The sequence below is a fragment of the Pituophis catenifer genome, unplaced genomic scaffold (genome assembly GCF_029215685.1).
Source record: "Pituophis catenifer annectens isolate HBS135680 unplaced genomic scaffold, rPitCat1.0.hap2 SCAF_3, whole genome shotgun sequence".
In the NCBI taxonomy this organism is placed as follows: domain Eukaryota; kingdom Metazoa; phylum Chordata; class Lepidosauria; order Squamata; family Colubridae; genus Pituophis; species Pituophis catenifer.
This window is the reverse complement of record NW_027256883.1, coordinates 151,803,989-151,814,946: the sequence shown is the minus strand read 5'-3', so window position 1 is coordinate 151,814,946 and position 10,958 is coordinate 151,803,989. Positions and strand designations below refer to the sequence as shown.

The window sequence follows — 10,958 nt, the reverse complement described above, 5'->3', positions numbered from 1 at the left end:
TTTGTATATTAGTCACTGGAGTAACTGCTCATACATAATTTAATTTTATTCATAATTTTACTCATAACTCGTGTTATATTTTAAAATTATTCACTACTTTGGTGTTTTATATTTTGATACACATTTTATATGTTGTTTCTGTGAATTTTATATACCATGCTGCATTTGCTATAATCCCTGGACAAAGGATGTTTAAGAAATGTTTTCAATAAATAAACCAGGTTAATTACATACACACACATATTACTTGAGAGAAGTTATATTTTAATTTGAGAGTAAAGTATTGAAGTATGGTGTAAATAGTACTCCCTTGGCTGTCTACCTCCTCCCTAATTCACCATTCACCAGTCAGACCCTTAGCTTTGACTCTGATTGGAGCCTAGAACCTCTAACTTCCTCTCCACACACCCTTGGCAAATCATTGGCAGCTTTTGCACTGTCTGTAGCTAGGAGGAAGGTTATAGTAAAGCTCCCCCCAGGCAGAGTTACTCAAATGTGAATTTAAAGATCTTGTTTGCATTCATTACAAACCCATTTAAAACTGGCTGGCTGAGATCAGGGCAGGACTAGTCTGAAGGTGGAGCTGACACTTGTCCCCTTGCTGCCTCTGGAAGAGGTACCTGTGGATTGTCTGGGTCAGGGACAGGTGAAGGGCTACCCTGGATTTCCTTCCTTCCTTCCTTCCTTCCTTCCTCCCTCCCTCCCTCCCTCCCTCCCGATTCCAGTTCAACCTCCTTTTATGAATAAGCCTGTCTACATTAGATTAGTTTGATGTCAATTTTGCTTTCCGAAGGGTAGAGGTTACAATGGCTGAAGAAAAAACATTTCGCTATGGACTTATTGTCCTGGGATTCTTTCTGGTCATGATTGGCATGTTCATAATGAGTGTGGAGAAACCACAAATCTATATCACCTTCTGCACCCTGGGAGTCTTGGTCATTGCTGTGGGCATCATCTGGAGCATGTGCCAGTGCTACCCAAAGGTAGGCAGCATGTTTTTTTTTAAAAAAATGCCTAAAACAATAGTTAACACCTCTTTCTTTCTTTCTTTCTTTCTTTCTTTCTTTCTTTCTTTCTTTCTTTCTTTCTTTCTTTCTTTCCTTCCTTCCTTCCTTCCTTCCTTCCTTTCTTTCTCTTCCTTCCTTCTTTCCTTCTTTCTCTCTTTCTTTCCTTTCTTTTTCTCCCTCCCTCCCTCTCTTTCAAAACAATGTTAGAGTGATAACTTAAATCTATTGCCTGGATATCTAGAATTAAACTGAAGACATGTTTCTGGATGTATTAGCTTAACAACAATAACAAAAATTCTATACATGTTGCATTTTCAGCCTGTCATTTCACAAAGTTGTCCCAAAGGTGCTTTTTCAAGAGGCAACTGGACTTTCTTGTTTCCTTTGAAGACACTTTTCTTCTCATCCAAGAAGCTTCTTCAGCTTGGATCTGAAAAAGCTTCTTCGATGAGAAGCGAAATGTCTTCAAAGAAAAACAAGAAAGTTCAGTTGCCTCTTGAAAAAGCACCTTTGGGACAACCATGACCTGGATGACTGAGAATCTCCACAGACTGTGTTTAACCTTTACATAACTGAAACGATAGCTAGGGTTTAGGTGTAGAGAATTGTTCAGGATGGGCTATCTAATTAACTATTATTGAGACTGAAACTCTGCGTAATATTGATTTTGCCAATGAAATGTGTGTTGTACATGTGTGAATCTCTTAATTTGATTGAAACTGAGGAAGGAAGGAAGGAAGGAAGGAAGGAAGGAAGGAAGGAAGGAAGAAAGAAAGGAAGGGTTGACAAATACAAACCAATTAAAACTCTTTTATGGCCAATGGCTGGTAGTGATGGGAACTTCCGTAACATCATTTTTGACCCTTGACTTGCTCTTTTCCTTTGAACTCAAACTAGATGGAGAACTTCCTGCAACCCTTGTTTTTACTTATATCTTTACTCTCAGACAGGGCAGGTACACATGGAGCAAAAGTAGGAATCCTAACGCAGTATAATGGTTATATGGGGTGACATCATCTCCTTTCTCCAGGAAGAACTTGACATCCCATAAACCTTGGATCAGGAGACTTTTGACATCGCTACATGAACATAATTAGCCTACTTCTTCATTGGCCAGACACTAGATAGGTAGCAGGAGGAGCAGGTTAGCATGGGTTATGTGGTACCAGGTTTCTATTTTCTGAATTCTATCACAAACTTCTGTTTGTTTTTCAGCTGTTTTTTCTCCCTAACTCTTTAAGTTGGGAAGAAATTCACAATGGGTTTAAGTATTTATTTAAGTATTATACAACTGGTTGGATGGAGTTAATTTAATCCTTTGAATGACTGGGATAAAATTTAACTGCCTGCAAGTTATTTGATTAGGTCAGTTAATTCATTTATGGTGTTCCAACAATGTTACTTTCCATTAGCTCAATTAAGGATGTTGTGGGAACAGGATCATTCAGACCTGGTGGGTACCAAAAGCATTCTTACAAAGAAATGTATTAGAGACTGGTACACTCCAACTTCCTGTTAATATTTTTTTTTATTAAAATAAACAATTATTTTTTAAAAATTAGGTGGGAGGGTAAACAAGATTGGCACCAAGGAAGGTGCCTAGGGCAACATTTGTTTCATGGACACCATACTGCGAATGGCATTATTGTGGGAACAATTACATTATTATGGACACAATTATATTATTGTGGATATCATGTTGCTTATTACATTATTTGCTTATTATATTATTGCCTCCCTAGAAAGAAAGTGAGGTAATAATGTAATATATAACTAAAGAGAAGCTGGGTAGGAGAATGTATAATAGGAGATTGAATTGGATTTCTGCAGTTGTATAGTCCTTTACACGTACTCAACAATGCAAACTTCTAAGGCTTGTTGAAATGATACCTAGTGAAACTATACTGCTGTTTGCATACTTTACACAAAACACAAATGGATCAATAGAGCCATTTTTTTCTAACTTTTCCTCTAGATCAGAGTTGTTTCCATTGACTCAGAGACTGAGAAGTTTCTTGTAAAGAACCCAGAATCTGAAAAGTTCCTTGTGAAGAAGTTGGCTGCCTCATCATCAATTGAAAATAAGATTCCTGAGAAGAAAAGGTATGCTTATGAAGACGTCAAGCCACCAGGCTTCAACTCAATAGTCTGCAATCTACATTTTAATTAGAGTACTAGCCAGTAGATGCTAGAGGCTATGTTCCTCTGGAGCAGGGGTCTCCAACCTTCTTGAGGACATCAACTCCCAGAGTTCCTCAGCTAGCTTAGCCAAGGTTGGAGACCCCTGCTCAGGAGGACAACATCAAGGATGAGAAACACTGGCATGGGATAGCAAATTGCATTAAATATATCTGTTGATGGTTTTTTTAAAAAAATTAAACTCACCATTACCATCTGTAAGAAAAAAATGAAGGGCATCTCGAAAACTATTACTCATTTAAAACAAACTCATGAAATTACATTAGATTTCCACCTGCTAGAAACTAAAGGGTAATCTTGAGGTTGTAACATTCAGCTTCTTCTTAGTATTTACCTAGACCTGGTAAATGTTCAGGATTTGAGGTGAGTAAAGAATGTGCTTGCTGTTAGAACAATTGATCTTTTGCCTTCGTGCGTCTGTAATGTGTTAAGGCTAAGAAAGATTATACAACCCATTGAGAAGATTCCCAAAGAGAAAACAATAAATCCCATAGAAAAGTGTAAATCCCATAGAGAAAACTATAAATCTTGGACTCTCCATCTAAGTCATACAGAAGATTCACTTTTCTGAAATTGGTATTCCTCAAGATTGTAAAGGATGGCAGAAACTAGGGCCATATGGTTCATTTTTATGAACTCTGCTAAGAATTATTTTCCTGATTTAAGATCTGAATGTCATTTGCTGTGAATTAGTCTTAAGTCATTCATCAGTCTTTCTTAATTAAGGCCTCTTAACAAAGAAAGCTTTTCATAAAACATGGTTGCATGCCGAGTTATAAGCTAGAGAATAGTATTCCCTTTGATGCAGCCATTCTAACGTCTGACAAAGATGCACCACAGTTTAAGTTTGGTTTATTCTTGGTGCTAGCACAGTTTACCGAATTAACAAGGGTTCGGATTCCAACTGGGAAAAAGTGGCCTGTACTGAACTGCAAAATATTGACTCAAAATATTCAAACTGGTCAGCATCTTCTTCAAGGAACAACCTTTCATTCAATGGGAAGGGCCAGAGGGCATCTTCAGGGAGAGAGGCAAAAAAGTCCAAGTAGAATTCACAAATGTTTTATTGAAATCCTATTCCTTTCTGAGTGTGTGAAATCAACACCTGTACAAAGGAGGTGTGTGCTTTGTGGCCCTCCCCTGAGCACACCACTGGCAAAGGGGCATATCTCAAGGATACGAGAGTGACCCTCTAGCCTACTGAACTTGGAGCAGCCCTCTCTTAGCAAAATTTTCATAGGACGATGGTTTATTTGAGGACGTCCCCTGATTTAAGAGCTATCTGGACCAGGTGGGGAAGGATGGCCCTTTTATGACTTGTGGACTTCAACTCCCAGAATTCCTTGGTAAGCACTGATAAGTCCAGATAACCTGTTCTGTTCACAAAGGGAACAGGAAGCACATACCTCATAAGTGTGGAAGAAGGAAAATGTGATAGTGGTTTCAACACATTATTCCTTTCCTGTATGTCTCAGTTAGTTTGAAAAAATAATCATTCCTTTTTTCAACACCAGTCCTTCAAGGGCCCAAGATACCTCCTCCTATATCTTCCTCTTGTTCAGTTGCCAATGCTCTAGTTAATTGCCCCAGCTCATTTTAGCTGTTCATCCTTCCTTCCTTCCTTGTTTGTTAGATTAGATATTGTGTCTTTCCTCCACAAACTTAAACCAGCAATGTAGCACTTTTTCCTCAGATTTGTGTCTACGGTAACCATCCAATGGGTTATGTTGCCCTACAAAAGACCAATTGGCCAAAGACAACCAGTGAGTTCTATGGCTGACAGTAGAATAAAACCTTGTTTGCCCTATTTGTAGTCCAGTCTCAATCAATACATCACTTATTGTTAGTTTCAGTTCCATCTGGTCAGTTTCATGTGGAGAGATAAAATACAATAAAATAAAAAAATTATTATGATTTCAATATTACCATCAATGCATGATGACAATATTCTCCATAGGATCTCCCAAAGATCAAAGTCATGTTAATAATATTAGGAGTGAGGTCCATCTTTATGTCCAGGGATTAACTGTCTTGAAAATAAATTCATGGATGGATGGATGGCTAGAAATGAATTTTATCCTACTTTGTCCAGTTTGCAAACCCAATACACAAGCCAGAAAGAAGCTGACATATATGAGAAAAGCCTGCCGACTTATGAACAGATCCAGACAAACAGTTCTGCAGAATGCTTGGGAACTTTGCCTGTCCCAGTACCACTGGTCAGGACAGGAAGACATCTCCAGCCTCATGGACATGCCAAAGCAGAGGTACACAGGGACTCAGAGAGTAATGGGAGCCCTAACAGAGATGCAAGAGGACTGAACTGGTGAGTAACATATATGAAATGTCCCTGAATTAGCTTATATTAGAGCAATAGGATTTGGACTGCAAAAATCTAAAAGACTCGTAGTTGGAAGCAAGGAGATACAGAAACCCTTAATTTTTTAATTACAATGTAGGGGTTGTCCAGATTTATGTAGCTGAGATCTGGCAGTGCTAATTTATATTGCGTAAAACTGATGAATTATCAAATCATGTTCTGATCCTAGTTAAAGGAAAGATGAAATTTCTAAAAAAATAAAAAGGGTTGTTGAATAAAATAGAAGCAATCTGGTTTCCATCTTTTAAAAGCCAATATGTTGCCTAGTACAGTTTATTTATTTATTTATTTAAATTTCTATACCGCCCTACTCCCGAAGAACTCAGGGCGGTGAACAGTTTAGTTCTCCTCCCATTCTTTTATCAAGATGCTGATGTTAGACTGGGTTGGTCAGTAATAAAATCTAGTCCTAGCAACCAAATTCATAACAAGGAAATTGGTCATTCTGGACTAATAACCTGGTACAAGCTTAACATACACATTGCTTCATTTACTGTAAACTTCTCAGTTGAAACCCAAAACAGTTCGGCAAACAGCCTTAGAAGGAATGCCCTTCACTGAATCCTTTTCTTCTTCTTCTTCTTCTTCCAGCCCATCTAAGAGGTTTCGAAAGGCTGCACCATTAGCATCTCTTCAAGAGGAAGTGGACACTTCTTCCCTGGACTCAACTTCCAACAGCCCATTTTTACAGAGATGGAAAGATGTCCCAAATCCTGTGTCTCTAACAGAAAGCCAGCTCCAATTCAAGCTTCCTTCTTATGAAGATTTTGCCTTGATTGATTCCCTGGCGGTGGAAGGTCAGGGGCAAAGCAATGAAAATACCGTGGCCCCAAGCCAGAGCCATTGCTCTGTTCCTCCTACAGCAGGCGATGGCATTGTGGGAATAATAGACCGTGGTCCTCTGGAATGTAGTAGAGTCTTGCAAGAGGCAGAAGAAGATGATTTATATTATGGGATCCAGGAGGATCCAAGAGACACGTTTCCTTCTGCAGTCGCTGTTGCTGAACCAAAGCCATAAACCTCCCCCCACCCCCCACCCCCCATACCAAGATGGAAAAGTACAGAATTTTCAACATCTTTACATTTCAAATTCAGGGAGAGTGAAGGGGGATGGAAAAGAGATAATTCAATCAAATCCATGACATTAAGGATTATTTTTGCTGTGGGATGGAAAAGAAAAAGATGTGGGGGTGGGTGGGAATGGTCAGAGTAAGAAATAGTAAAAAGAAGCAAGGCAGAGAGGGAAAAAAAATCTATTCCAAATCCAAGAACAATATGGAATGTACGTGCCACTGTGTCTAAGGAGAGTGTATATATGTTTAATATATGTTTATTTTAGGACAGTGTTTCTCAACCTCAGTGACCTTAAGATGTCTGGATTCCAACTTCCGGCCTGCTGGCTGGAGAATTCTGGGAGTTGGTCTACAAATTTTTAAAGTTGCTGAGGTTGAAAAACACAGCTTTAGAGCAGGTGTGGGGAACAATGGCCCTTTTAGGACTTGTGGACTTCAATTCCCAGAATTCCTGAGCCAGCCAAAATCTGTCAAGTGGGCTATGTCTCCTTTCATAAGAGGAAGCCTCAGCTTCGATTATTATATGGGATAAATAAACCAGCTACAGAGACTATCAAGTCCCTTTTATCATTTTTATTGATTATAACAGACCCTTTCACCCTCATTTGCAGTAGCAGATTTCTGCAGATGTTTTGGAATGCAACTTTTTCATTATGGTGTTGGCTACACATTATGGGAACTGTACTCCAACAGAACTACCACTCACTCTAATCTGCATTTGATGCCTGGAAAGTTTATGTATGCCTCCAATTAAGTTCATGTGTTTGAAAATAAACATATATTAAATATGTTTCCAGTGACTTCCTTCTGAAGGAAACCGAATCTTATTAAGAAGTTCTTAATGTTCTAAGAAGTGTGATGGAAATAATGATACAAAGTAGGTACTTTCCTATTGGGCAAGTTCTGCATTTCTTCTAGGTCAAGGACATCAGGATCTTCACTACCTAATCCAAAGTTGGACACAAAGCTACATTTTATATTGCTTACTTTACACATAATATTAATGTTCAGTCATCGTTTCTGTTGTCTGGAAACGATTGCACAGAATATTTTCAAGGGTTGCATGAAATCCTGTAGGCTTAGGTGGTATGCTTTTGCTGCAGAGGCATAAAACAGTTGTGTAGTTCTTCAGATTCTGTTTCCAAAAAGTATTTGGCAGTGCATCGACCTGAGCACAGCACTTGGCTGCAACTCCTGAAAGCAGCTGCATCTTTCCTGTCATCCGAATCATGATTTTCCCTCAATAGCCGAATGCAGTTAGTACCTAAAAATGTAGCAAGATGATTCATGGTTGACTTGAACATCATTTACTGATGCTTTTTTTTTTCTTTTTGGAAAGTATGAAATAGTATTCTCAAATGTACAATAGTATTCTAAATTACAATAGATGTAAAATAAGTGTGCATATAAATTGTCATATACATGTAATAAGTAAATAAATAAATTTACTAACTCCTTTTTGCTATGTGTTCACTAGAGTGTTTGTAAATCATAAACCCATTTAAATTTGAATGTTACTGCTAGACAAATTTTAGATGATTTTAGGCCTTGCTTCAGCCCAATTTCCTTCTAAGGCTACTCTTTCAGTAAGCATGAATTCAAGAAATTCACTTAAATATCCCTTGATTTTTGTGGGAAAAGGACAACTTCTATCTATCACTTTGGATATTTAAAGGGATGACATTGTATCTCTGCACAAGAGGCAGTTTGTGCATCATCTCACTGGTCTGAATTATGGACGTGACACAACAATTGCGTGCAGATTTTTTCCAACAATTTTTCCTACACAGCAACCTGTTGATATTAGTTGCAACATATAAAACTGGAGGTTAAAACTGGAGGTTAAAAAACACTTCTGTGTCAATGTCCAAGCAGCTTGCTTGCTCATGCTTCGTTGCTCATCGTGATCTCAAGTGAGCAGCAGATGTATGTGAGCCATTGCTGGACAGAAGGGCCCTCCTGCATTCTCTGCACCTTTGCTATGGAGGTATGGTTTCATGGTTCATTTCCTGCCTCATGGCTATTGAAGATCAGCTTGTTGTGGTGGAAAATCTGGAGTGATTTATAGCATTCTGTTGGCTGTTTCTACGTAGAAAAGAAGCAGCGCTTCGGGGCAGCTGAGGGACTATGACAGTTCGAAATTTGACAAATTGTGGCAGAAGGACTTGATGCTCACTTTATCCATTTCTAACTAGGCCGTCTTAAGCTTTGGTCTTAGGCAATATCAATATTTGGAAAGCAGTCCCACTGAGAAGTATTTCTCTAGCAACTTGTATTTAGAATGAAAATATTTAGGAATTAGAATAGAATAACAGAGTTGGAAGGGACCTTGGAGGTCTTCTAGTCCAACCCCCTGCTTAGGCAGGAAACCCTACACCACTTCAGACAAAAGGTTATTCAGTATCTTCTTAAAAACTTCCAGTGTGGAGCATTCACAACTTCTGGAGGCAAGTTGTTCCACTGATTAATTGTTCTAACTATCAGGAAATTTCTCCTTAGTTCTAAGTTGCTTCTCTCCTTGATTAGTTTCCACCCATTGCTTCTTGTTCTACCCTCAGGTGCTTTGAAAATAGCTTGACTCCCTCTTTGTGGCAGCCCCTCAGATATTGGAACACTGTTATCATGTCTCCCCTAGTCCTCCTTTTCATTAAACTAGACATACCCAATTCCAGCAATGGTTCTTTATATGGTTTAGCCTCCAGTCCTCTAATCATCTTTGTTGCTCTTTTCTGCACTCTTTCTAGAGTTTCAACATCTTTTTTACATCGTGGCGACCAAAACTGGGTGCAGTATTCCAAGTGTGGCCTTACCAAGGCATTATAAAGTGGTATTAACACTTCACGTGATCTTGATTCTATCTCTCTGATTATGCAGCCTAGAACTGTATTGGCTTTTTTGGCAGCTGCTGCACACTGCTGGCTCATATTTAAATGGTTGCCCACTAGGACTCCAAGAACCCTCTCACAGTTACTATTACAATTGCCTAGACTGATCTATTTCTGAATTAATTCTTAACAATGTCCTCATCCTTCTGAATGCCAGTCTATTGGCATTCTAAAATATAAATCTTGCTGCATACAAAAAAACTGATAATTCTAAAAACAAATGGAGTATCTTCACGCTGAATATATATGGCCAAGTTTTCCTATTTCTCCTCAGGATTTAGTCATGTGAGATTTTTGGCTTTTAACAGCTATGGGTTATCAAGCGTATTTCTTTATTCTCTGCTATAAATGTGGAGGGGTTTGCCAATTAATATGGGCATTAAATAGGGCTTAATAAGGACCATCACTTTCAAGTATTAGTTACATATAATACGAAAGAATACTTTGGCAAAACCACTAATAACCATAGCTAGCCATCACCACATGGGATTAGGGCAAAAAATTATCAATATACAACCAAAATACCCATATTATCCTCTTGGGTTTTTTTTAAAACAGAGATGTCAGGGTAGTTATTTAAGAGCTGACCAGCTGCTATGATGATGCAATGATGCACTGATGTAATGATGGGAATGAGTCAACAAGATTTTTAGTTGTTATCCCTTTAAGAGCCTGTATAATAATAAGAGGCCCTGTTAGGGTGTCACTTTCTCGCCGTGTGTTCTTCCCTGCTGTAATTTACTGATTGTTTGACTTCTGCCTATAGTACATGTATATATAGTGTACCGTACTTTTCGGAGTATAAGACACACTTTCCACCCCCCCTTAAAAGAGGGTGAAAATGTTGGTGCATCTTATATACCGAATACAGCAATTTTTGGCTTCCCAAAGCCCTGCCCTGCGTGTCCCATTTTTGTGAAAAATGCGCCCATTTTTCGCAAAAACAGGGCACGCAGAGGCTTTGGGAAGCCTGCAGAGTGCTCCTGTGGGCTGGGGAGGGCAAAAATGCTCCCGTTTTTGCAAGAAATAGGCCCTTTTTTGGTCTCCCAAACCCCCCATGAGTCATGCTTTTGCCCTCCCCGGCCCACAGAAGCACTCTGCAGGCCCCCCAAACCCTCTGTGCAACCCGTTTTTGCAGGAAACTGGATGCACAGAAGGTTTGGAAGGCCTGTAGAGTGCTCCTGGGGCCATGGAGGGCAAAATCTTATTTTTCTTGCTTACCTCTTCAAAATCTTGGCACATCTTATACACCGGTGCATCTTATAGTCCGAAAAATATGGTATATTTTTTTGTAGATAAAAACAACTATTTATTACACACCTGTTTGCTGTTATTGCTCCTGGGTTGTCTTAAGCAGTAAAGTTGTGCGCACTCTGACAAGATATATGACCGTTGTGACAACATAATAACAGTA

The 10,958-nt window shown here is 39.0% G+C and overlaps 1 protein-coding gene across 1 annotated transcript; it reads left to right on the top strand.

Moving 5' to 3' along the window:
- The first annotated feature begins 806 nt into the window (after positions 1 to 806).
- Positions 807 to 6,604, top strand: BSND (barttin CLCNK type accessory subunit beta). Its single transcript, XM_070939516.1, has 4 exons — positions 807 to 983; positions 2,983 to 3,110; positions 5,299 to 5,532; positions 6,178 to 6,604. Exons 1-4 carry the CDS (start codon positions 807 to 809, stop codon positions 6,602 to 6,604), a joined length of 966 nt encoding a protein of 321 aa, XP_070795617.1.
- The last annotated feature ends 4,354 nt before the right edge of the window (positions 6,605 to 10,958 follow it).